Source organism: Neltuma alba, unplaced genomic scaffold (genome assembly GCF_004799145.2).
Source record: "Neltuma alba isolate B1F8T4 unplaced genomic scaffold, ASM479914v2 tig00010758_pilon, whole genome shotgun sequence".
Lineage (NCBI taxonomy): Eukaryota > Viridiplantae > Streptophyta > Magnoliopsida > Fabales > Fabaceae > Neltuma > Neltuma alba.
The window spans coordinates 76094-102838 of NW_021635583.1; the positions used below are offsets into that span (position 1 = coordinate 76094).

The 26745-nt window shown below is 36.8% G+C and overlaps 3 protein-coding genes and 1 long non-coding RNA gene across 4 annotated transcripts; 3 read left to right on the forward strand and 1 right to left on the reverse strand.

Annotated features, from left to right (window-relative positions):
• The first annotated feature begins 3022 nt into the window (after window positions 1-3022).
• Window positions 3023-4407, forward strand: LOC114758839 (uncharacterized). Its single transcript, XM_028947926.1, has 2 exons — window positions 3023-3107; window positions 4019-4407. The coding sequence occupies exons 1-2, from the start codon at window positions 3026-3028 to the stop codon at window positions 4360-4362; spliced, it is 426 nt and encodes a 141-aa protein (XP_028803759.1). The 5' UTR covers window positions 3023-3025; the 3' UTR covers window positions 4363-4407.
• A 2464-nt stretch (window positions 4408-6871) lies between these two features.
• LOC114758830 (probable zinc metalloprotease EGY2, chloroplastic) lies at window positions 6872-11610 on the forward strand. The gene is made up of 12 exons (XM_028947916.1): window positions 6872-7172; window positions 7272-7344; window positions 7956-8084; window positions 8598-8648; window positions 8743-8853; window positions 9303-9377; window positions 9474-9573; window positions 9661-9760; window positions 9927-10080; window positions 10468-10675; window positions 10869-11029; window positions 11169-11610. Exons 1-12 carry the CDS (start codon window positions 7015-7017, stop codon window positions 11415-11417), a joined length of 1569 nt encoding a protein of 522 aa, XP_028803749.1. The 5' UTR covers window positions 6872-7014; the 3' UTR covers window positions 11418-11610.
• Window positions 11611-15272: 3662 nt separating this feature from the next.
• Window positions 15273-18635, forward strand: LOC114758827 (anthranilate synthase alpha subunit 1, chloroplastic-like). The gene is made up of 11 exons (XM_028947914.1): window positions 15273-15477; window positions 15790-15974; window positions 16078-16267; window positions 16535-16686; window positions 16775-16890; window positions 16979-17225; window positions 17319-17375; window positions 17483-17635; window positions 17837-17917; window positions 17995-18081; window positions 18172-18635. The coding sequence occupies exons 1-11, from the start codon at window positions 15273-15275 to the stop codon at window positions 18499-18501; spliced, it is 1803 nt and encodes a 600-aa protein (XP_028803747.1). The 3' UTR covers window positions 18502-18635.
• A 2375-nt stretch (window positions 18636-21010) lies between these two features.
• Window positions 21011-23206, reverse strand: LOC114758853 (uncharacterized). The gene is made up of 2 exons (XR_003741855.1): window positions 23113-23206; window positions 21011-21090 (listed from the first exon to the last, which is right to left on the reverse strand). It is a non-coding gene; the product is annotated as an uncharacterized LOC114758853 (long non-coding RNA).
• Between the last annotated feature and the right edge of the window lie 3539 nt (window positions 23207-26745).

Consider the following 26745-nt stretch of genomic DNA (forward strand, 5'->3'; position numbering starts at 1 on the left):
TGGAAAAAAAAGAAAAAAAAGAAGAAAAGAAAGACTATCTGATTCTTTGCCTCTTGTGGCTTGCGCTCCCACTGCCCAGACATGTGAGCAAGGATTCTGATTCTCTGCTGCTGCAAGAAGGAGAGGCAATGCTGCTCTTGAATTTTAGCCCTTAATTCATTCAATAACTATGACAATGCCACGTCACATGTGCAACCCAAATTCAAATATCCCATACATAGCCGGTATGCTTGCTCTGCTTTGCAAAAGTTTTTCAGAGAGCCCTTAATCCCTTCCATTAGCGCATTCCGATTCTTCAAAGAGCCGACCCAGTATGCTTTCTCTGCTCTGCAAAAATTTTAGGCAGCATCTCTCTGCTTATTAATCGATTCCCATGGAACCCATGAAATGCTGAATCGCCGTGCTCTGAAAGCCAAAGCAAGAAGAATTTTAGTTTTGTGCTTGAGCTCACTCAACAAGAAGAAGCAGGAGAAGCCTTGAAAACTATGGCTTCGAGGTCTAGAAGCCGATCCCGAAAGGTTCTGCATTTTCCCGTTTCGCTCTCGTTTCCGTCTCCTTTAGTCCTCTGCCCGCTTTACCTTCTATATATTTTGCAGTTTCCCTCTTCTTTTTTCCCCACCTCGAACGCATAATTCCTTTCTCAGCATTCTTGCATTTTCCCTTCCTTACTAAAGTTTTGAATTTACTCGCAGAACAACAACACACCTGGTAATACGAGAATAGATGCTGCTCTTGACGCAATGCGGCCTTATGGATTTCATGAAAAGCTAGTTCGAGAAACCGTTAACGAGCTTCTAGATGTTGGTCTTCTCTCCGAAGCTTGTCAAATGGTATAAGTTGTTGTTGTTTCCATTTTTCTTCTTTTAATACCTGAGGTTTTTCTAGGTCTATGAAGGAACCCAAGGATGGCCCTTTATTGAAGAGGCTTCTTACAAGCTCCTAATCGAAACCATACTTAGCAAACAACAAATTTCTTCAGAAGAGAAGGTAAATAATATGGGCTGAGTTTAATTTGCTCCTATTTTACTTTTTCCCTTCGTTCTGTTTGCTCATCTATTTTCTCCGAAGTTTTTGGGTACTTGCATCTGACATTTGTCTTCTTGGTTGACCCGTTACAAAAATGCTTTGCTTGATTCCTAAGAAACGGGAATAAAAAGAGGGAAAAGCAAAAAGGACTTCAGAAGATTGCATGTTTAGTTTATTGGGCTTGGATCAGCTCCTTTTACAAACAGAAACTTGCCTCTATGCTTATAGAAACCTGTCCTGATGCTTCTTAACTTCTGGATTGTTAGCTGGTGCTGGCCTAATATCATTTAGCATAATATAATTCTTCACGGTTCCCTTCATCATTCTAAATAATTTTTTTGTCATTTTCCTGGAGCTCTCTAACGCAAACAGGTCTCACGGTTGTGGAATAATTTATGGCGAATCCATTTACCTTCAAATGGGGCTCAAATTGTAAATGAAAGTTAAGATCCATTGTTATAGAGATCAAGTAGACTGAGAACTTTGAAGAGGCATTTGTTTGTCAATAGTTTTCTTATTTAGTTAACTGGATGCTACTTATAATTTTACTGGTATTCAGGATATCATATCTATATTTTCCCACGATGAAAGGTTGATGTGGTTAACTAAATGGTATTATTTTATTGGTATTGGAGATTCTGCTAAAATCTAAGTAACATAGTCAAAGAGGAAAATTTTCAATGTATGAATATATGAACTTTGCTTATTAGCTATTATATTTACCAAATATTGAAGCTCTACAGTGGATGTTTACTGTTCCTGACATGCTAATTTTGGCCACACCAAGCCATAAAGAAGGGAGCTCCTTATGCTTCTTTTCTGTGAATTACATATCGTTTCTTCTTGGACTTTAAATATCAAAGCATAACTAGCTTGATGTCTCAATTATCTGCAATTTTTCTGGGGTGCTAAGGAAGCTAATCCAGCTTATGGCATGAAACTCTTGCGGATAGTAGTAATGGATAGATATTACAGACAGTTATGTAAAAGAATTATGTGATAATTATGTAAGACTGATAGAACCCAACTGTATTATTTTAGAGAGATCAGAGGCTCTCCCAAGCCATCCACGTGCTTCTTGTCTCCGTCCCTAGAAAACTGACTCTGACTACCCTCCTTGGGGTTGTTGGGCTAGATATTGGGTTGTAAGACCTTTCCTGGGCCCAATTCCTGTGGTGCTGGGTGTTACGTTCAGATTAGGGCTTCCTCCTCTCGTATACCTCACCTTTGTAGTGCTGGGCCTATCAATGACACATCATTTTTACTCTGTTTTCATATAAAATACCACCAAGTATGCAGTTCTGCATACAAGTCCATCTCCTAGAAGACCCATGTGAGTAGGCCCCACATGTAGTTTTTTCTAGCTTTTCATAGCACAAATTCTAAGAAAGTCTTTTTGAACCTTTTTATCCAATCTTCTATTAATAGAAAGACAACATCGCTTCAATTTTATGAATTCACCACCATCTCATTTTTTCTCTACAGAGCGAGAGGTGATATGTATTTTTCATCGCCATTTTCATATGCACTGTCAGCATATCATCCAGACATTATAAAACTCCATAAAGTCACTGGTCTCTCTCACCTTCCTCACCTCTTGCACTAAGTCTCTCTTGCTTTCTCTAATGCCTTGTTTGGTTTGCAAAATGGAATAGAATGAAAAGGGAATAGCGTAAAAAAGTGATTTTTAGGATGTAAAATGGTCAGTTGCATCACTAGCTATAATTAAATAGTAAAATAAAAATAGTTTTTGTTGATAAATGACTACAGGGATATAATAAATATTTCACATCTTGATTTTTGAGTAATGGAAAAGGAATTCTTTTCCAACGTTTCTGCTTAATGGAGCCTGGGGGCTGAGGCACAGGATCTTCATATCTCGATCTTTCAAAATGGAAATAATGATTTTTTGCAGGATAATAATGCAACAGGGGAAGGAGAAACTGTTGCATCAGTTGCTCCCCAAACATGTGCGAATTCTGAGCCCGGCTCCTCTAGTATGGTGGCTCAGGATTCTCAGTTAGTGGCTTCTTATACCAGAGATGCTCAAGTCTCCGTTTCACTTGGTGATACAGAATTTGGTAATTCTTTTGGCCTGATCTAGAATTTGATAATTAAATTCCATATTTTGATCTGTTTTTCTTTTAGAGAAATTGACAGATAAGGAGCCCTGAGATCCAATAAGAATAGAGACTTAAAATTCTTTTAAATGAATCAAAGTTGCCACTTGTGCTTCCCAGATCTACTAATGATTTTCAAATTCAAAGTTATCATTCATGCTCTCTGAAGTTTTAAAACCTAAAACATTCTTATGACCTCATTAATATTAAGTTATGACTTTAGGAAGAATAGGAAGTAACTTTGAAAAGCATCAGTTGTAACTTTGGTTATTTAAATTAGTTTTTATCTTTCAAGTTCAATTGGTTTTTTTTATATTTCAAGTTCAATTGGCATTATGGAACTTTAGAGTAGCAGTTTCCTGACTTCACTTCCTAACACAGCCAAGCACACGGTATCTTTTAAGTTGGACTCGCCCCATAAATCTACCTTTATTAAACACGCACCTGATCAATAACCCATTAGCTGATATTTGATTTGTTTTATCAAGAGATTAGATTAAGTACACTTATTTAGTGTTCTCTATCAGTTTTCCCCAGCTAGCATCATACAATGTGTGCGTGCGCTTTATTTATTTATTTATTTTTTTAATGGGATGTAATTTTATTGGAAAATTTGAAAACAAACATTCAAGGAACTTTACCTAAGTTGTGTCTTTTACTAGGGCCAGCAATATTTAGTCAATGGTTGGTAATTGCAAAGAGAGGATAAGCCTTGTTCATCTAAAATAGCCTTCATAAATTCAAATGCCAGATATGTTTCAGCTTAAATCATCACAGAAGAAAAGGAAAAAAAAAGCTTTTTGTCTGCAAAAGATCACTGAAAATTCTCCTCTTATCGTTTTATTAATTCAGAGCACTGTTTTATTTCCCAGATGGTGAGAATTCAACTCAAATCCGAGGGGAGGCAGAAAATGAGAGAATGCCTGTGGACGATGCCATTGGAAGTAACAACAGAAATGTGAATGCTGAGGAAGTGAGGATTCCGGTGATTCAATCTTCACAACCACAGGTTAATGTTCCAATCAAGAGGCGTAAACCGTGCTATGGATGGATTGGTAGTGATACAGACGATGAGAATCATCTAATTCAGTTCCCTCTGCCTCCATTGCCTGAAGAGCTAATGAATTTTCTTCAGCAGAATGGAACTCCCAAATGTGGCAAACGGAGAAGGCGCAAGAGTAGGTGGGATGAGAAGCCAGATGATGTGATAAGCTAAACCCTTTTGCTTTCTTTCTCAAGATTCATCTTCTTGAAGATTTGGTCTGTATATGGCAGGAGACTGATCTCAACTATATTTTTGTGTAGGGGATGTATGTTTTTTTGGGGCCACCATATAGGGAATATATGTTGAGTTCTCTTCTTTCGCAGTTTCACCCTTTTTGTTTGCATAGCGCATGATAACTATGGTGCAAGTGGCGGAAATGTAGCTTACTGCGGATGCTGTTGTATGTGAAGGAAATTTTCTCAGCCAATTGGACCAAATTGTGTTCATGTGATTTTATATATATATATATATATATCTTTGCCGATTTTTATTTTTTTACTCATCTTCAGGGTACTAGTTTATGGGAATAGAGGACATTAAAATATGAAATTCTTTTATTTTATTAGTCTTGTAAATATTGTTTATTCACATTTTGAAACTTATTTTTTTGGGTCAGTGCATGAGACTATAGATTATGCATATAATGTAGGGGAACATTGAATTTTTGATCCTTGTGCTCTCACTTGACTTTGACACTAGTTCTTATATATACTTCAAAATTTGCAAACTTATCCTTACCTTTTCGTGTGGTCAGCTTCTTGAATTATGGACCTCTGTTTACTTTTTACCTCACTTTTACAACTCAAGTCCTATATTGAATATTCTAAACTAGATCGTCTTACTCGTGAGCTGCACAGGAAGTTCAAGCCTGGAACACTTTTTCCAAACAGGTTAAACTCTTGCATATTACGGAGAATAAATTTAATTTCAAGCGATAGAAACCGTGCTAAATCAATCGCATAAACATATTCATCCGCAATGACCACAAAAGGTAGGAACATTAAAGCACATGCCCGTATCAAATTGTTGAAATTATTATTAAACACATCGTTTCCTGAACACCACGAAAGATTTTAGGGCAGACCGCAATTGTTGTTAGTGTTCAGTCTAGTAGCATCACTATGAGCAACAATAAACTTCATCCCTTTCATGCTTTTAACTCTTAGATATAATTGGCGGTATGTAAATACGGGCTTGCATAGATATAAATTGACTTGAAAAAACACGAGCCGCAACTGCTTCTGCATTCTTCATCCTTTGAGTCAAAGAATATCAGAATGCCAAAGTGGGACCAGAATACATGAATCCAAGTTGAAGGACCAAAAATGACGCAGCAAGATCATCAAGCTGTTCTGCGAAGAAGTCCACTCAACTCTTCCAATCCCTCCATGGCAATCCTTGCTTGTTGAAGCTTGAACAGAAACATAACACGCCACTTTGCCCTTCACTCTGTTCTATCTCTTCTCCAATAAGCGAACCCACAAGAAGAATCAGCACCAGAATCCTCATTGCATAAACACTACCTCCATAATCCATTGAAACTCCGATTTCAATTAAGCGAGAAATCCTCAAGATCGTAGCCGGGTTTCAAGACCATACCAACTTTTCAACATCGATGATGGAATTTTCCATAATATCCAAACTGGATTTTAGCGGGAAGGACAATTGTCATTTGACTTACTAGTGATTTTAGCCTCTCCCCGTTATTGTTTCAGAATTTCAGATTGCTATAAATAAAGCCATATAGGAATGTAAAATAAACTCTCTCCCTGGTTTTCTTTTGGTACATTTTCACGTTTCCTTTTCTTGTGAAAGACTGGTGACAAAGTGCTCCGGTACGTAAGACACGTGAAATCTGGCATCTTAATGCAGCACGGCCTGCTTATGTAGAATGCAGAAGAAGTGGCTCGCTTTTTTATTTCTTGCTTGCTTCCCTCTGCCTCCTGATCATCACTCCACTCAGCACCCGCCTTGGATTACAAGTCCACGTGTCACCAACTCAGTTGCCATATCAGCTTCTCGGCCAATTCTCCGATTTTCAGAGGCAGGGATCAGGGGTCTGGCCTCTCGTTCTTTAACTACTTTGTGCGATCTAGGGAGGATGTCACTGATGGAGTGACGCCATAGGCACAAACCTAGTAAGGCTGCATCATCTTTTCCGAAATACAGGGGCTAAATTTGAGCGAGCGGCAAGTAGTTAATTAGAAAATTTTTGAAGTACCCAGAACAACTCCTGAATCAGGTGGAAGGGACAAAATGCTTCTTTATAAATAGATTAAAAAAAAAAAAGCACATCCCATAAATTTGATATATTTTTTTGACTTTAGTTCTTTTAAACAGAGAAGCAGCCCTGATTCACCTGCATAAGATTAAAAAGCAGGGGAGGCAAGTACCGTTATTAGCTGTAGTTTTGTGTTCTCATCAAATTTTATTAGTATGCGTGTGGGTGTACATTTATCGAATGGATATGGCTGGAAATTAGAAAGTATCTTCTCGAAAAGCGCAACGTGGAGTTTATTAAAAGGATTAATTAGCGGAAAAGAACACAAAATCTAGTACTTTGATCCACATGTTAACACGTGTCCAACGTTGATTCGCTCACCGAATTCGCCGTTCCATGTCCTGGAAACAGAAGAAAATATCTGCGCAGAAGGAACCTAGCGAAAGCGAACACGGATAATCGGGTTGGCTCGTCCCCGATACGTATAACCCCTAGGACTGTAAGGCCTGCAACTTAAAATTTCTGGTCGAGTTTAAAATCTGTAATGGGGACAGGGTTTCATCTAAATTAGAGCTCTTTTTGCATTCAAATAAGGAAGCTCAATGATGAGTGTTTCGGCAACTTTTCGCGGGAATCTCGTCCTCCTATCACAATGCAGTTTTTGTTGTAATATTCAATTTCAGCCGTGCCTGCCTCCGTCTAATAGTTATCGGCATTTACGGTTTTCTCGGAATAGTTTGAAGACAGTTCAGAATCGACGGTAAGGTTTTGTTTCCCTCGTGCTGGCTTTGATGGGAGTCTAATTCTATTTCACGATGAACTGATTTAGCTTCAAATGATGATATGGCTATTGATTAAGATCAAGTGGAAAGAGAGAAATTGCTTGTAGAGTTACTGAGCCACATTCCGAACCAGATGGTAACAACGAGGAGGTACTCCCAATAACCAATTACTGCCTCCATTTGAAGTTTCCCTTCGTTCTGATCATTTTTATTTCGTGAATATGTTCAAGGCAGTTCTCTGTTAGTGCCACCAAGCTTTTCTAGTTGTTTTAACATGCTCAGGATTCTTTGGATTGTGTCAAGATATGTTGATAAAAAATTTGCAAATCTTGTTCGACTTGTTGAAAAGGCAATTAGCCTAGTTACGGAATATATTTCAGTAGAATTTGGAAGATGGATTTGGACTTATTTTTATGGAAATTAGTGCATATAGAGTTGGGAATTTTGATTACCAGACTAAGAGTGAACTGGTGCTAATTTTGTCATTTCTGCTTGGCTCATTAAATTTTCTAAATGATGGCATCAAGCAGAAGTACGAACGTGAATCGAATAAGTTTCTGCTAATAATGGGCCCTAGACTGTCGGTTGAAATGCTAATGTTTTAGCAAATTCGTGATCATGGGATATTTTGTTATACTTTAGTTAATAGGGCCAAGTAAAATGTTCATGTTAATGAAGAACCCTGAACACTTTGGACTGAGGACGGATGTTAGTTTTACGTGATATGTGGATCTTTTAATATCGTACATTCTTACTTGCAGAAAGAGGAACATGAAAATGGAGAAACGCAATCTTTGGCAAATTCCCCTGAGCAAAATATCTCTCAGTCTTTTGATGGGGAGCAACTAAACAAATTTGAAGACGAAAATCCAGGTCAAAATAATGAGCAGGTAATATATCCCTATATTTAGATTTTGAGTTTTGATGCGCATATTTTGGTTGAGAAATGGATTCTTTTCCCTACTTTATTTTCTTTTAATCTATGAAAGTCCATTGACTCTCAGCAGTCTTTTGCCCATCGACATAAAATACCCTACAGGCTACTTAATTAAATTTACATTAATTTTTTTTTTATACATTAATGGCATTCGAAAGAGATCATTTTTGCTTTAGTTACAGTTGACCAACTGTACTCCTTCCTAGGTTGCTGAAAGCCTAAAAATAATCTAATTAGCATTATCTTGCCTCAGTAATTAAACCTTCGAACTTATTCTCTGTCAAGTCATATTAATTATTGATCCACACAAGAATTTTTTTTTTTAAAAAAAAAAATTTCTACTATGATCTCTTCTTTATCTTTAGAATTCTTTCTTAAAATAAGAAAAGGGATATTGTTTCATTTGAATTTAGGAGCATTATTTGCTTGTCTTATCTTGTATTCTTTGGGTTTGTTATGTAAACAGGGTGTAGATAGCGTAGAAGTTGCAAGTGGTTCCCCTCTTCCAGGTGTGAAGGTGATTACATCTAATGTTCAGCCTTTCCTGCATTAGAAATAGCATGCTCCTTTTTAATTTTTCTGTATTTTGGGTTTTCATATCTTTCAAGCAGCCACAGCAACTCGAGGAAGCAATCAAAATTCCAAAGGAAACAATTGAAGTTCTTAAGAACCAAGTTTTTGGCTTTGATACTTTCTTCATAACAAGCCAGGACCCGTATGAGGTGAGTTCTCACTTAAGCACGCGAGACGTATTCAACATCATTTCAAAAATGGTTCTGTATTCATTCCATAAGAATTTATTTTGAAACTCGAAATTCATTTTGATATCACTGATGGTAATAGTTGGAGTAGATTGTTTTAGAGATAATGTCCTTCATTTTACATGTTGTATTAAATTAAACACGATAACAAACTAGATATGCAGAAATTCCTATCATATAAACCATTGAAAATTAAACAAGGGGTCAAGCTGTTGAACTCCCCCACCCAAAAAAAAAAACAAAAAAGATTTCAAATTTCCTTTTAACATTTGTTCTTCTAGTTGTAAAATAATTTAAAAGCTATTTGTGTCCCCCCATTTTTCATGTAGCTTTCATTTTTACCCCCTCCTCCATGTTAAAGCTTTAGACCTGTCATTGGCAAAAACATTGGGTTTTACCTGCTTTGCTAGGGTGGAGTATTATTCAAAGGAAACCTACGAGGGCAAGCTGCAAAAAGTTATGAAAAGATATCAAGGAGGATGCAAGTATGCATGTTTCTATTTCTCTTTGTTTTTTGTGAATTTGTGATTATGTCTCAAATTGAGTTACTGAACATTATTTCTGCGTAAATGTTATTACAGGATAAATTTGGAGATGAGTATAAGCTTTTCCTTCTGATCAATCCTGAAGATGATAAACCAGTGGCTGTTGTAGTTCCACGATCAACCTTACAACCGGAGACAACGGTATTGATTGAGCCCCTATGAAATCTTGGATAAAAAGTATGTTAGTAAAGGTTATAATTTGTATTCATGACTTTGGTTTTCTCTACAGCTGTACCTGAGTGGTTTGCTGCTGGAGCTTTTGGGCTCGTTACAGTGTTTACCCTACTGCTTCGCAATGTTCCTGCACTGCAATCTAATTTATTGTTAGTGTTTTCCTTCTTTATTAGAACTTAACCTCTCGCTTCAAAAGCTACCTCAAATCTGTCTTGTGATTTGAAGTTAGTTTTGTGCACATGATTCAGTACCGATTACCATGAAATCCATATCCTTTAATCTTCTTGTTTTACCAACAGTTATTTTATTATCCAGATCAACTTTTGACAATCTCAACTTATTAAAGGATGGCCTACCTGGAGCCCTTGTTACCGCACTTATTTTGGGGATACATGAACTTGGTCACTATTTGGTTGCCAGAGACACTGGAGTTAAGCTTGGGGTGCCATACTTTGTTCCTAGCTGGCAGGTTGTCTGATAGAGGCTATTATCTTTTGGTTCAAGTGATGCTTTACATATTTCTTTTACAATTAACTGGACACATTTTTTCGTGCATTGCACAAAATGTAGGATGAGTTGTATTGTTCATGGTTCATGAATGTTTTGACTTAATGGTATTTATATTTTAATGCTCTAGGATTAGTCTTACATAATAGCATTTTAGGTAGGGTATAATACAAGACCTTGATTCTTTCTTATCTTAAATTTGTGCTCCATAAATTGCTATGGCATGATATCAATATCCTGGCAGATGCTTCTTTGGCATTAAACGATTTTTCCTGTTGTTTGTCACATGCTGTTTTGAATAACTTACTATATGAAGGTTTGGATGTTCTGATGGGTGATATGGTGGCAGATAGGCTCTTTTGGTGCTATTACAAGGATAAGAAACATTGTGTCCAATCGGGAAGATCTTCTCAAAGTTGCAGCTGCAGGACCCATAGCTGGCTTCACCTTGGGTCTTGTGCTTCTGCTGTTAGGTTTTTTCTTACCCCCAAGTGATGGTATCGGTGTTGTTGTCGATGCTTCTGTGTTTCATGAGTCATTTCTTGCCGGGGGTATCGGTAAGCTGCATACTTTAGATGTGGAAATTCACTTCAGATATGCATTAGCTATCTGCTAAAAAAGTTTTAATTCCCCAACTACCTGCTTTGTGCTAGTCATATTGATTTATTGCCTGGTTTTCTAAGGATTTAGACAGAAAAAATACGAAGCAAGTCTCATGAATTTGTTTTCTTTATTATTTTTTTTTTTTAGCAAAGCTGCTTCTTGGCAATGTGCTCAAGGAAGGAACTCCAATTTCTGTCAACCCTCTTGTGATTTGGGCTTGGGCAGGCCTCCTTATTAATGCAATCAACAGCATCCCAGCTGGAGAACTTGATGGCGGGAGAATAGCGTTTGCCCTGTGGGGAAGAAAGGTACCCTATATAGTAAATAGTAATATTTGGAACCTTTAGTCACTTCGCAGCAAGTGGCCAAAATTTTTCAATAAAATATCGTTCACTTTTTATGTCATTTCCTAACGGGTAGAAATACTGACTTGAGTCAATTGCACAGGCCTCATCCCGCTTCACAGCGGCTTCGATTGTGCTCCTCGGACTATCGTCTCTGTTGAACGACGTGGCATTTTACTGGGTAGTTCTCATATTCTTCTTACAAAGAGGTCCCGTTGCTCCTCTCTCTGAGGAAATAACGGATCCTGATGACAAGTATGTTGCTCTTGGAGTGACGGTTTTGCTACTTGGCTTGTTAGTATGTTTGCCATACCCTTTCCCATTTACAGACGAAATCCTTACTGGTTTCTAGCAGAGCATTAATGTCCACCTGAAGCCTGGCCGAACGATAATTTTTTCAGAGCAGATGGTGGGATTTGTGCGTGAATTATGATAGGCAAAACGACGTAGTTTTATTAGCCCCTCGCCTCTCCCATTTGCAATAAACGAATAATCGTGTTCATTAATAATTTTTTTAGAAATTTTTTTACGCGTCTGATTTAAAACTGTACTCAGCACATACCACCTGTAAAGCTAGGAAATTAGTGTCTAGAAACCCGTTTTCAAAGGGTTTCAGTAACTCCGGAGATAAAACTATTCTCACGTCACATTTTAAGGACACTTAACTAGTTTATGTGAAACCAGCAATCTGCTACAAACTCATTGTGTGGCCACTTTCCTGGCGGTTAAATTGGTTTCAACTCGTGGTTATCTTAGTGTCATTGGTTTGAACCCGTGGTTATCTGAATATCATTCACATCGGTTCTCAGAACAGCCAGGTACTTAATTCCAGTTCAGGTAAAGGATAAGAAGCCAAGCCAATAATCATGGAGGTTGAGCAACTTGGTTTATGAGCATCAACGTGTCAATCGTTTAGTTGCATGGGGTGGTGGTTGCACTGTCAACCGCTTAAAATTGGCCTATAAATCATGAAATGAAGTCCCTTATCGCACGTTGTGTTGTCCGTATAAATTCAAATATTACCTCCTGTTCTTAATATAAAAATTAATTTAATTTTTAATTTTGTTCTAATTATAAGATTTTAATTCATTTTGTTTATCATATTTATTTTTTTTTAAGGTAGTACTGTAATTACACATATTAAAGGTTTTATTAAATGACAGATCTAGTTAATATACATAATTAGTAAGTGTATTTCAAAAAAAACAATACTTATTTATTATAAATAACTAATTTAACTAATTTTAATTTACTCAAATTAGTCAATTAGTTTTTATATTAAAAACGTTTTGAACGTGAAAAGGCAATGTTAAAGGTTCTCTCGTTGTCTACCCTCTATAAATGGTGTTCGTGGCAGGCAGGGGTCTCCATCGCTGTTCACCAGTCACAACTTTGTTAAACGTGACAAATACAATACTTTTTTAATTTTAAATATAAAACTTATTTTGTAATGTAATTTAAATATAAAGCTCATTTGTAGTGCAATTTATATTGATTTTATATTTAGGACCAGAGGAATACCTAATACGTTAACTTGCAAAACGGTATCATTTATATAATGATATTCATCTCCTTGAAGTATGATGAATCTCCTCCCTATGAAGTGGGCGAATTCATGACACGCCAAGGCTAGGATATGTGAGTCAGCGGCGACTCATCATATGTTGTCAAAGAAAAAATTGTAACTCATAAAACAAAGAGAATAAAGATTTTTTTATCACTTGAATTGTTTGGCCATTTAAAATGAATATCACGTGAACTTTGTAACACCTTCTTAAGCCGGAAGAATAAAAAATTAATTTGTAAGTTCGTATAGTTTCCCATGATTTTTAATCAGATTTTTAGAGTTTCTTTTATCAAATTCTTATAAATTTACCTCTTTTTAATTAGGTCTCTATAATTCTTTTTCCTTCTTGTTATCATATCCTTAGAGTTTTTATTGATTTTTAATCATTTAAAAAAACTATTTCAATTCTATATAACATAACCAATACTCAATTGTTCACCGTTTCACTAGTCTTTCATAAAATGGTTAAGAGACTGTTACAAAACCTCAGTTCATAAACTCTTTCACTCATATTCCATACATTCCAAAAGCATATAGGTGTGATGCATAAGACCTAACCTTCCCTATTACTCCATTTCATCTTTCGCCCACTGACTGGAATATTAGACTTGGGCCCAACCAAAAGTGTGGAGCTTACCAAGCCTAGGCTCCTAAAAAAAATAAGTTAAACTTTGTTCGCGGATTTGATTTTTTTTCATAAGATAATATCTATTTTTGTCTAAATATTTAATGAGTATTTTTTAATCTTACCTCATATATTCTCTTTTTTTCCATTAACAAGGGTATATTTGAGGAAAAAAATACATGCTTTACATATTTATTATTTTGGACTGATTTTAACTAATTTCTTAATAAATGTAAATAAATAAAATTTATCTTACATTTTGAATCGGAAGGAGGACCAATCATGTAATTCCTCCAACAATTCTATCCAAAACAAGTCATTTTTAGACATAACAACAATTCGCTTGGTATCATTATTATTATTTTGATACAAAAGAAGGCTTAAAGCCCACAAGAAAAGAAAATAAAACGATTCACTTATTTTTTCTAGTATAACTCAAGAGTATCCTCAAATCCTTTTGAGTTTGAGACTAATTTTTATCTGGCTAGGAGTGTTAAGGTTAAAACCCTCATAATAAGTGTGCTTCTTGAAATTCAAACTTATATTTTTCTTCTTACGGAGATGAAACCTTTTATCATCTCAACTAATAACTTACTGCTACCCATCTCTTTTTTTTTTGGTTACCCAGAGTATTCTCTCACCCCAATAATAAGAGACTAATCTTTTAGGGTACTGTCAGATGTCATAGCGGGGATCCCCCAATAATATTTGTTCCATACACACCGTCTAAAATCAAACCCACGACATGATGTCTAAGGTATTTAAATTCTTTTTATGTGAACCAATACTTGTTGGTACCTATCCCCTTATTTTAAACATGCAACACGAGACAAATGTATACCCGGTTCCGTTCTGCGCGATAGAGCGGACCACACCAAGTTAGGCTGGCCACCTTCTTGGGTCACCAGTGTTGTCTCTTGTCTAGTATACCACATAATTATATCAATGAGACTTTTCCCTTTACCTACATTAAATATATGCTACTTATTATCTTTCTATAATAAATTTTCACTTATTATCTCTTATCTACTCTCTTTACAAATATGGATATAATTAAAAAAATATGTATATATATTACATATTTATTGTTATTAACTAAATTTAACTAACATTTTGAACTACAATTTTGTTAGTTGTTTCTTATAATAAAAGACAGAGGGAGTAGTTTTCATTAAATAGTAGTTTCAATACACATAATTAATAGAAGTATTTTGAGAAAGATAGAATTTATTTATTATAAATAATTAATTTAATTAATTTTTTTGATATTTGAAAATTATTTATCTAGCCCATCTATTAAGTATGGCTAGCTAGTATTTCTCAGCTTTTGGGGTTTTCAACTGAAGTTTTCATGATTTCCAGCTTCGCTTTTGATATTTTCAATTCAAACTCACAATATAACTTTTATAGGCGTTAGTTTTTTCTCGACCAATTAAAGTTTATATCATTTCCAACTTAGCTGTTGAGATTTTAAATTAAAACTTCCATATAGCTTTCATACGCCAGTTGTTTTTGACCAGTCATACATACAAGTTTACTCTATTGTCTTTCATGCTCATGACAATGTCAGCCCATGATGTTTATTCTTACCACGGAATCTTTATCATTCAAAATCTAAATTCAATTTTAATAAATCAGATTTAAAATTTTTTAAACAGTAATTTCTGAAACGATCAATTTTTTTTTTAAATTACTGTCAAGAGACTTTGTATTTTTTTAAAAAAATAGATTAAATTTCACCAAGAAGAAGAAAAAAAGTATGAAAAATATTTTTAAAAAAATTAAATTCATCCAAATTCAATCCATACAATACATATGGATTTATGATCTCTGATCAGCACCCCATGCTTATCAATGATGACCACATGGAATGCACTTTCGCCAATTTAATGGAGGAATGTACAGTTCCATAATGTCATGGAAATTCTATAAATTTGAGTTTTTTATGACACAGAGATCCTATATAACCACTAAGCCCTTCTAATCTCTTCACAAAGCTTCTTACAGTTACAGACATGATATCTGCAAAGATTCAGACCACCCCATCATGTTTCAATTTCATAACCACCAATCCTGCCGCAATGCGTTCTCTATCATTACCTCACCCTTTCCTTCCCTTCAGCCGCCGCTTCTCTTCGGCATCGACCACCTGTGTTTCAGTGGGTGGCCCAACCTCAGTTGCATTAAGATGCTCGTCACTCTTAAGCCCATCTTCTTATGGTGAGTCTTTGCAAGTGCTCTTGAGTTTCTACAATACTTAGGGGTTTACAAGAGAATTGAACGCAAAGAAGTCCAACTAGTGTTGCTAAAGATCTGATCTTTAGTGTTTATATGCTTGGTTTCTTCCTGGAGAAGGAAGATTGTTGATTGAAGCTCTTCTCCGATCAACCCCTGATACTTCAAACTATAGTAGAACACCATACATTTTGCATGGCACTGTACTCAGAACGGAGCAGGGGCTTTTAATGATGCTGCAGTACTATTTCATTACTTGTTTCTTGTGCCGGGGCTAATCATGGATTTATTTTGCAGCTGATGAGGCAATAAAGTTCGAAGAAGCTTCACGAAGTCGAAATTTGATTCCTTTATATCGATGCATATTCTCTGATCAGCTTACCCCTGTTCTTGCTTACCGGATTTTGGTCAAGGAAGACGACCGGGAGGCTCCAAGCTTTCTTTTCGAGTCTACAGAGCCCAATTTTCAAGTTTCAACTGTGGTAAGTGTGTTTAATTTCGATCCTAGCTTCATCATTTTGAAATATTAAATGGTTTGTTTAGTCTGCCTTGGACAGAAATCCAGGATTGTTTTGATTCGTGCAGGGGCGTTATAGTGTTGCAGGAGCTCAGCCAACAACTGAGATTGTATCAAAGGAAAACAAGGTTACAGTAATAGATCATGAACTTGGGACCTTAACTGAGGATATTGTCGATGATCCCATGGAAATTCCCAGAAAAATCTCGGAGGGATGGAAACCCCATTTCTCTGATGAACTTCCAGACGCATTCTGTGGTGAGAATGCTAATTTCCTCACACCCATGTTCCCAAAATAGGATCTTGTCAACCATCATGATTCTATAAGTTTCAGAGTTCATTTTAATGCTCGACATCTAAACGTTTCATTTCATATTGATCCGTTTGAGGTTACTGTCTTCTTCAGAATTTTAGTACGTGCAACCGTACATATCTTGTGTATCAAAAAATGAAAGAATTCTACCAGCATTGATATTTAACTCTGTTCTACAGAACTTTTAATTAGCGTATGCTTCGATTACACAGGAGGTTGGGTTGGCTATTTCTCATACGATGCAGTTCGTTACGTGGAAAAGAAAAAGGTCCCATTTTCAAGGGCTCCTGAGGATGACAGAAACCTCGCTGACATGCATCTCAGCCTCTACGATGATGTAATTGTCTTTGACCATGTCGAGAAGGTATCTTTTATTTATTTATTTCGACTACATTGACTTGAAAAGAAAAATTGGAAAGACTTCAATTCTCTCTCTCGCCCCCCCTAAACAGAAAGTACATGTGATTCACTGGGTGAGGCTAGAGAGGTACTCCTCAGCAGAGAATGCTTACGAAGATGGAAAGGAACGGTTAGAAAAATTAGTGGCCAGATTACAGGATAGCATCCCGTGAGTTATCTGTTCATGCCTGTAATCACTTTTTTAGCTGTTATTTAACCATTGTACCGAAGTTAATTCAGAGTTTCATCGTCGCTAGCCCAAAGCTATGTCCAGGTTCTGTCAAACTTCATACTCGCCAGTTTGGTGCTCCTTTGAAGAACTCAAATATGACAAGTGAAGAATATAAGGATGCAGTTCTTCAAGCAAAAGACCATATTCAAGCAGGGGATATTTTTCAGATCGTTCTGAGTCAGCGTTTTGAACGCATAACATTTGCTGATCCATTTGACATATATAGAGCACTGAGGGTGGTTAATCCAAGTCCTTATATGGCTTATTTGCAGGTTCATCTCCAAACAACATATCTCTGCTTCTTTCAAGTAGGTTTTTGTGGTCAACAGATTTATATGATTTTGTTTTATGTATTTATCAAATAGGCAAGGGGATGCATTCTGGTTGCTTCCAGTCCTGAGATTCTTACACGTATAGAGGAGGTAACTTTCTTCTTGTTTCAGCTAATCACCAGAAAAGTCTGTCACATCAATAGATTTATCAGATTAGTCTGTCATTTAGGCAAGAAACTTTATATTATGATTAACAGAAGAAGGTCGTGAATCGTCCATTGGCTGGGACAACTAGAAGAGGGAAGACAATTGATGAAGATGGCAAGTTAGAAAAGAAACTGCTGAACGATGAAAAGCAATGTGCAGAGCATCTAATGCTGGTGGATGTGGGACGCAATGACGTTGGGAAGGTGTGTCTTGAAATTATGGTTACTTGTACATACCCTATTACTCTTTTATCCCGTGACAGCTACAAATTGATCAACTTCGTACCGCGTGGATCATTAAAAGCCCAAGTAGCTATGGATCTTAAAACATATCTTGAACTTTTGTATCATGGGACTGTGAGGAGTACAATAATGCCTGTTGGTAAGAAGTTGCTCTGTTTCCAGGTCTCAAAAAGTGGCTCAGTGAAAGTGGAAAAGCTTATGGATGTTGAACGGTATTCCCATGTTATGCACATAAGCTCAACGGTCAGAACCTGTCCCTGAGCTTTAACGGCCATATACGTACACATAATTTACTGCAACTCATAATACAATTATTTCAGGTCACCGGAGAGTTGCAAGACCACCTGACTGGTTGGGATGCCCTGCGAGCAGCGTTGCCGGTCGGAACCGTCAGCGGAGCGCCAAAGGTCCATATACAAACACTGTTAACCCTCTCATTCGTATAAAACATCATTACCGGTCAATCGTTTTTGTATAATTAGGGTTAGTGGGTTCAGGTGAAGGCGATGGAGTTGATTGATAAGTTGGAGGTGAGGAGGCGAGGGCCATATAGCGGCGGATTTGGGTGGATATCGTTCAACGGTGACATGGATATCGCACTAGCTCTGAGAACAATGGTGTTTCCGACGGGAGCTAAGAATGAGACAATGTACTCGTACAATGACGTGAACAAGACACGCAGAGAATGGGTTGCGCATCTTCAAGCCGGAGCTGGTATTGTGGCAGACAGTGACCCAGACGATGAGCACCAAGAATGTCTCAACAAAGCTGCGGCTCTTGCTCGTTCCATTGACTTGGCTGAGACTGCTTTTCTTCAGCCATTTTGACGTCCTCTGCATCTCACTCAACTCAACCTTGCCGAGACATTTTGGGATTGGAGAAATAAGGTCAGTCCATCTAAGTGTCAATAAATCAAGCTAAGCAAACTACCTTGTAGCTTAATGGTATAGAAGTTTAGTTTTCTAAAAAAAAAAAAACTCAAATTATTGATTTTGAAAAGTCAAAAAGATATCCATACTCATCTGAACGCATGCTGATGATATAAGGTAGTGGAGGTGCGCCGGTGACACGAGAAGGTAGTACTTTTCATCACTGTTATGGCTCATGCCTTCAATTTTCTTTTCATTCTCTCTCCCTCCATCGTAGCGCTGGAACGCTTGATTAGTTTGGCTTAAGCAACTGTAGAATGAAAGTGACTCAACTCAAGCGAGCCTTTTGAAACTTGGCACGCGTGTGTGTAATATGTAATATTGTTCATCAGAAATAACTCAATAATGATGATTTTTAATGATTGGTCAATGGTCTTAAAAAACGGGGTGTTTGGCTAATCCAAAAACATTTTTCATAAGTATTTTTCTGTAAATCAAATCGAGACAAACTCCTTCATATATTTATTTCGTATACTATAAAACTATTTTTAAAACCATGATTTTATTTCTACCCAAACACTCCTTAGTAACTTTGCCCCTTAGAAATGAAAATGAAAAACTGTGGTGTGTACGGTTACCATCCATAAATGAATTATCCTAATAAAGCAACAGATTTAAATCCACTGCATGCACGTCAGATATATGAAATGCTAAACAGTGAAATGGTTGTTCCTCGAAGTTCAGGTTCTGCTCAGTACATGCTTCAATTTTCAACTGTTCTTCTTCAATATGACTTCCCAGAAACTGATAAGCTCGCTTTGCTTGCTGTGAAGGACAGCCTCCCAAATATCTATCCTCAAGTTCTGCCTTCATGGAACCCATCCTGTCCACCTATGTAAATGGGAAGGCGTTTCCTCACAAATGGCTGTCTATTAAATTAAATTTGCCGTGGTATTAACTAAAGTGAATAATTAGCCTAAAGACTTTCAAAGGAGTGGTAGAAAAAGGACTGTGAAACTCACTCCAAAAAAGTTACCGTGTATTTGCAATTTTATGAGGGTCCTGAATTTCACCAGGGAGCTAATTCTCTGAAATATCCAGCTCCGTTTGTTTTTAAAGTTGTCAATACAGGGAGTTATGTGGATCCTACCACCATCGTATAATGATAAGAAACAGAGGCTTAGCAACGTATCTTAATACTACATGTATTTTATTTTTGAGAAAAATTACACTACTTGCTTTCTGTCTCGGTTTATGATACATTTATAGGCCTCACTTAATGGGCCCTGACTAAATAACATTGGCCCAATAAAGCAAAGTTAATACATTCAACACCCCCCTCAAGTTTGGGGCTGGAATACATCAGAGGCTCCTAACTTGCTAAGTAACTTTAACTGAATCTCCTTACTAATAGCTTTAGTTAATATATCTGCCTCTTGTTCTGCTGACCGGACATGCTGTAGTTTGATAAGTCCTTCTGTCACTTTCTCACGCACAAAGTGACAATCAATTTCAATATGTTTTGTCCTTTCATGAAAGACCGGATTTGTAGCGATGTGAATTGCAGATTTGCTATCACAATACACTTCTACTGGCTGCTGTATAGAAATTCCCAGATCACACAAAAGCCCTTTCACCCAGACAACCTCAGAGACGGCTGAACCTAGTGCTCTATACTCTGCTTCAGCTGAAGACCTTGAAACAGTAGCTTGCTTCTTTGTTTTCCAGACTATCAGCGTATCTCCTAGCTTGAGAAGATAACCAGTCACGGACCTGCACGTGGTCTCACATGACCCCCCAATCTGAATCACAGAAGCAGCTAAGCTTCAGATCCCCTTTAGAGCTCAACCAAATCCCAAGTCTAGGTGACTGCTTTAGGTACCGCAGAACTCCCATGGCAGCTGACCAATGAGACTTCATTGGTTGTTGCATGAATTGACTTAGGACCTATACAAGAAAAGAGATATCAGGTCTTGTTAGAGTTAAATAAATCAATTTTCCTATTAGCCTCCTATACTTCCCTAGCTCCTTGTACAGATCCTCCCTTTTGTGCCTCCCTTCTTCATAGGCAATTAACTTCAAGTGTTGTGGCATTGGCAAAGTGAGAGGCTTACAACCACTCATCCCTGTTTCAGCAAGAAGATCTAAAGTATATTTTCGTTGTGTTAACATAATACCCTTCTTAGACCTTGCTACTTCAATTCCTAAGAAGTATTTCATAATACCTAAGTCTTTAATCTTAAATTGGCCATGTAAAAAATCTTTAACCTGATTAATTCTCTATTCTGAACTACCAGTGATTAATAAATCATCTACATAAACTAAAATAATCACCAAGGCATCATCATAATGTTTAGTATACAAAGAATAATCATGCTTGCTCTATAGAAATCCCCCATTGATCAAGGACAGTGACAATTTTTGATTCCACTGCCTTGAGGCTTGTTTAAGCCCATATAGGGATTTCTTCAGCTTACATACCATATTATCTCCATGTTTTTTAAAACCTTGAGGTATGGTCATGTAAACTTCTTCATCAAGATCTCCCTGCAAAAATGCATTATTCACATCCATTTGATACAAAGGCCAATTATTTACAGCAGCTAACTTTAAAACAGTCCTAACAGTAACCATTTTTACTACAGAAGAAAAGGTTTCATTATAATCTACTCCCTCAATTTGACTGTAACCTTTAGCCACCAATCTTGCTTTATATTTATCAATGGTCCCATCTGGTTTATATTTCACTTTATAAACCCATTTACAACCTATTGGTTGCTTTCCTTTGGGTAAGGGAACTAATTCCCAAGTACTATTTTGTTCTAGTGCATCTATTTCATTCTTCATAGCAACAACCCAATTCTGATCAAGAACAGCATCATTATAATATATAGGCTCAGTAATAGCATCAATAGAGCAAAGATAACACATATAAGAAGGAGAAATATTGTCATATGAAATGTAATTTTCTTTAGGATATTTGCAAGCAGACCTGCGCATTGAAGTTTTATCAGAATTTGATTGAGCCAAATTACAAATATAATCTCTAGACCATATAGGTGGTCTTCTTTCCGGACAGGACGCTCACTAACAGGAATAGGGACTGCATTTTCACTAATAGAGATCTGATTACTAGTATTTCTTATAGCATCATTCTGAATTTGATTCCCTTCCTGATGAGGTTTGGTTAAAATCTGTGGATTATCATTATGATCATCAAAATAAAACATCTGTTTAATCTCATTAGACACTCCCCCTCGATTAAAACCATCTTTAATTTGAAAAGGGAAAACATCCTCCAAAAATCTTACATGTCTGTTAACAAAAACCCTGTGATCTTTTAGATCCAACAATATATAACCCTTTTGATTGTTAGGATACCCTAAGAAGACACACGGTAGGGACCTAGGCTGGAATTTATCCGAATTTACTAAATCTGTTGCATAAGCCAAACAACCAAAAACTCTCAAATGATCATAACTAGGAGGCTGACCATGAATGAGCTCATAGGAGGTTTTAAAACCTAAAACTCAACTGGGAATTCTATTAGCTAAATAAGTTGCCATTTTGACACATTCACCCGAAAACTTAACAAGTATACCAGACTCAATTATTAAACCTCTTGCAATCTACATTAAGGTCCTGTGTTTCCTTTCCACAATCCCATTTTGTTCTGGGGTATAGGGACAAGTGGTTTGGTGAATCACTCCCTTTTCTTGAAAAAACGATCCTAACTAATGGTTAACAAATTTGGTTCCATTATCACTCCTTACCATCTTAACAGACACTCCAAATTGATTCATAACATAGGCAAAAAAAAATTTAATATGGTAAGCAGTTTCAGATTTATGCTTCATGAGATAAGTCCAAGTTGCCCTAGAAAAATCATCTACAATTGTTAGAAAGAATTGAAAACCTGAATGTGTGGGCACTTTGTAAGGTCCCCAAACATCCATGTGGAGTAAATCAAAGGCATTCTTACTTTTAATGCAATTGGAAGGAAAAGGGAGCTTAGTTTGCTTAGACTGAAAGCAAATATCACAATTTTTATTCATAGTCATTGTTTTGTTTTGTACAATATCCAAATGTCTCATTACATTCATAGGAGTATGTCCAAGTCTCTTATGTAAAAGCCACAAATCAGTATGAGTAACAGAACAACAAGTATCATTGTTAATTTCTATACTAGCCAAATCCTTTTCTAAATCCAACAGGTATAATCCATGAACTACTCTACCAATCCCCTTCATTCTGCCATCCTGTAGGTCCTGCAATATACATCTATCAGGATAAAAGGAGACAACACAAAATAGTTCTTTAGTGATTCTAGAGATAGAAATTAGATTAAATTGAAGTTCTGCAGCATAAAGAAGGCCTTTTAGTTCAATTCCATTAGGGAATTTAACATCTCCTATATGAGTTACAGAAAATCTATCTCCATTTGGAATTTTTATGGTTTTGATCGGTCCATTATAAGGTTTGTAATTGTCTAGTAACCTTAAATCACTAACCATGTGTGTAGTGGCTCCTGAGTCTAAAACCCACTTACTACGGTTAGAATTGGCAAACCTGTACCACTGAGTGCATGTGCGTTAACGTCTGAATCCTTCTTCAACAACTCCAGCAGGCGCTCATATTGTTCCAGTGTGAAACTCGGTGAGACGCTTGAAACATTGGTAAGTGCCTCTCCTTCCCGGTTTCCAGTATTCTGCCTAGCTTTGACTTCTTGACTCTGCTTGGATTTATTTCCTTTATACTCAGCTGGGAATCCGATTATTTCCCAACAATTTTCTTTCACGTGACCCCGTTTATGATAGTGGTCACATTCTGGGGGAGGGGTTCCTCTTCCCCTCCCTCTTCCTCTTCCTCTGCCCCTGGCGATCATTGCCGCTCCCTCTGTGGGGTTGATCTTATCCATATTTGTGATGCCTCTTTGTGCTTCTACTTCCAAAATCATAGCATAAGATTGATTGACTGTCGGCAGAGGATGCATTAGGAGTATCTGACTCCTTGCATTGTCGTACAGATCACTTAGGCCCATTAGAAATTGGAGTAATCTTTGGCGTTGCATTGCTTCACTATACTCTTTAGATGCAGCGCACTTACATAGCGGAACCGCTATCAGACTGGCCAGATCCTCCCAAAGCTCCTTAAGATACGAATAGTAGGCAGAAACCGAGAGCTCTCCTTGACGTAGAGAGTGTATCTCTCGATGTAAAGAAAAGATTCTGGACCCAGATACCTTATCAAATCGTTCCTTGAGGTCTTCCCAAACGACGCACGCCTCTTGCAGATAAACCAAGCTATTTGCCAAATCTTTAGAAACAAAATTCAGCAACCAGGACATTACCACAGCGTTACAGCGTTCCCAGTGACTTTGAAGTTCAGGTTCTTGGTCGGATTTCTTGCAAGATCCATCTATGAATCCGATTTTATTCTTTCCTCTTAACGCGATGAGCATCGCCTTGCTCCATATCGTATAGTTTTCGCTCCTGGTTAAGATTTGATTGATGATCGAGACTCCCTGCATGTCGGAGGGGTGAAGGTAAAGCGGATAAGCAAAGTTGATCAGTGCGTCGGCGGATACTCTCTCGTCACCCATTGTTCTTACCGTCGTGGACTTAGGGTTCAAGAATTTGGGGATTACGGTGTGTTTCTTGATTTCGCGGTTTGACCTCTGGTCTGTTCTGAATTCTCAGGGAGGCGAGAGAACTTTAGTTTCTGTGGGCCTCTGAAGCGTGATGGACCTCCAACCTGGGCTCGGATGCCATGATAAGAAACAGAGGCTCAGCAACGTATCTGAATACTACATGTATTTTATTTCTGAGAAAAATTACACTACTTGCTTTCTGTCTCGGTTTATGATACATTTATAGGCCTCACTTAATGGGCCCTGACTAAATAACATTGGCCCAATAAAGCAAAGTTAATACATTCAACATATAATTTCCCCCACAGTCTCGAGAACAACAAAACTGATAAAGAGCAAGTCTAAATACTACCTCCGGTCCTTAATATAAGACCCTGTTTGACTTTTATTTTGGTTCTAAATATAAGACCTCAATCCACTTTGTCTCTCATATTTACTCAATTCTTTCCAAGATAAACCTTGTAATAATTATAGTTCTAGTTAATACACTTGATTAGCAAGGATATTTTAGGAAAGACAACACCTATTTAGGACAAATAACTAACTCAACTTACTTTCTTCATCTTCTCAAATTAGTCAACTGGCTCTTATAATTAGGACCGGAGGTAGTATATTATATCGGCCTTGTACAGCCAAGTGTTATGAATTTTCATGCTCTCGAGACGTTTCCCAGAATCGTGAGCTGCTGCAAAGTCCGTCATGTTAAGGGAAAATAGTAAGTTTCACTGTAATTTTCCCAAGAATCACAAGTCATGTAACTGTGATAAAGCAAAGTCAAGCTGGAGTTAATGCTGGTAGTAAATATAATGAACTGGAGAACACAACTGGCTCTTTCTACGCATGAGGCAAGTAGGGATTTCGTAGTTATCCATGCATTAGTGGTGTCTGGAGATTCCCTGCTCGTTACTCTAACCGTAGTAAGGCTGTGTTTGTTTAGATGTTTGGGGCGCTTAGAAGTAACTTATTCAACTTATAAACACGTTTAAGAAATTCTGCCTGTTATGGCTAAAAGCTAGATTCATAAGTCCGATTGAGTTAAGCCCCTCAAAGTTACTTGTTGCTTTTTTATATGGATGGTAAGGTACTGTTAAACAGTAATTACTTTAAAAAAAAAAAAAACCTTTCCCACTTTTTCGCCCCCACTCTCCACTCACTCTTCTTGGCTTCATTTTTTTTTTTTTTGCTCCTTCATCTACTTCTTTCCTCCTCTCATCCGACTTGTCCTTGCCGTCGCCTAATCGTGCTGGCTGTCTCCAACTGCCGGCCGCCATCACACCATCGAGAGCAAGGCAAAAGTTGACCGGTTCCGTTGCAAGTTTGGTGGTCTAGATTTTGAAGGAGACAAAGAAAAGGAAAATGATCTGTTGCTAAAAAGTTATAAATAAAAAAATTAATAAAAGAGGTGGTGAATACATGCCCACGCATTTTAGCATAGTTAACGGTAGCTTTTTGCTAGGAGTTCTGTAGAGATTTTCCCCATTTTTGGCATCTTATTTCTCTGATATATTAGGAAACTTTTATTTGAATTAAATCTAAATTTAGAAATTATTTCCATATTAAAAAATATGTTCTGTAAATTTTTTAAGCTAAATATATTTATTTCATTAAAATTAACTTCTTCCAATTAAAATAATTTAAAATTACGGTGTTATGTAAATTTATAGTTTTTTTAATTTTACATTATCTGATAATTTTTTTTTGGACTCAATATCTGATAAAGTTATATCTATTTTGGTAATTTTATAAACTAAACTTACTTATTCAATCATTATCCAAACAACTTCTATTTTTACTTAATCTAACTTTTTCAAAAGCTAATCCAACCATAAATCACATTATCCAATCTAACTTTTATCTAATTTAATTTTTTTAAAAAATCAGATTGAAAATAAACTACTACCTCTTATCCTTAATATAAGACCTTGTTTGACTTTTATTTTGGTCCTAAATATAAGACCTCAATCTACTTTGTCTCTCATATTTACTCAATTTTTTTCAAGATAGTCCTTCTAATAATTATAGTTCTAGTCAATATACTTGATTAGTAAAGATATTTTAGGAAAGACAATACATATTTAAAACAAATAACTAACTCAACTTACTTTTTTAATCTCCTCAAATTAGTTAACTAGCTCTTATAATTAGGACAGGAGGTAGTGCTTTTTTACCGGAATAACGCAGTAAGTCAGTCAAGTTTGGCTTCGCTGACTTTTGCTCGGCTTCAGCAGCCTACTGTGAAAGTGACTCGATCGCGCGCACGCAAGCTTCTTGACTTGCTGGTTTCTAAGTCTTAGTAAAGCCTATGAAATGAAGCTAATTGTAAACTTTATAAGTAACGCATCTAAATGCACTGCATGCCACACAACTTCCAAAATTCCTTCTCACAAATAACCAAAATGAATATCCCTTACTTTGCCACCGTCAATTCTCTGCTGCTCTATTTCGGGTGTGTTTGGATGAAATCAAACCGTGGTTTGAAAAAATGATTCTGGAGAATAGATTTTGGGGAAAATAGATTCTGTGAAGAATAGATTTTGTAAAAAAGTGATTCT

Excerpts from the sequence above, each read along its gene's own strand:
- LOC114758839 (XM_028947926.1), top strand. The coding sequence starts at position 3,026 with ATGGTGGCTCAGGATTCTCAGTTAGTGGCTTCTTATACCAGAGATGCT. Across the intron at positions 3,108-4,018 it reads ACTTGGTGATACAGAATTTG|ATGGTGAGAATTCAACTCAA; the intron begins GTAATTCTTTTG and ends TTTATTTCCCAG.
- LOC114758830 (XM_028947916.1), top strand. The coding sequence starts at position 7,015 with ATGATGAGTGTTTCGGCAACTTTTCGCGGGAATCTCGTCCTCCTATCA. Across the intron at positions 7,173-7,271 it reads AAGACAGTTCAGAATCGACG|ATCAAGTGGAAAGAGAGAAA; the intron begins GTAAGGTTTTGT and ends CTATTGATTAAG. Across the intron at positions 10,081-10,467 it reads ACTTTGTTCCTAGCTGGCAG|ATAGGCTCTTTTGGTGCTAT; the intron begins GTTGTCTGATAG and ends ATATGGTGGCAG.
- LOC114758827 (XM_028947914.1), top strand. The coding sequence starts at position 15,273 with ATGATATCTGCAAAGATTCAGACCACCCCATCATGTTTCAATTTCATA. Across the intron at positions 16,268-16,534 it reads ACTTCCAGACGCATTCTGTG|GAGGTTGGGTTGGCTATTTC; the intron begins GTGAGAATGCTA and ends TCGATTACACAG. Across the intron at positions 17,376-17,482 it reads TTCTTACACGTATAGAGGAG|AAGAAGGTCGTGAATCGTCC; the intron begins GTAACTTTCTTC and ends TATGATTAACAG.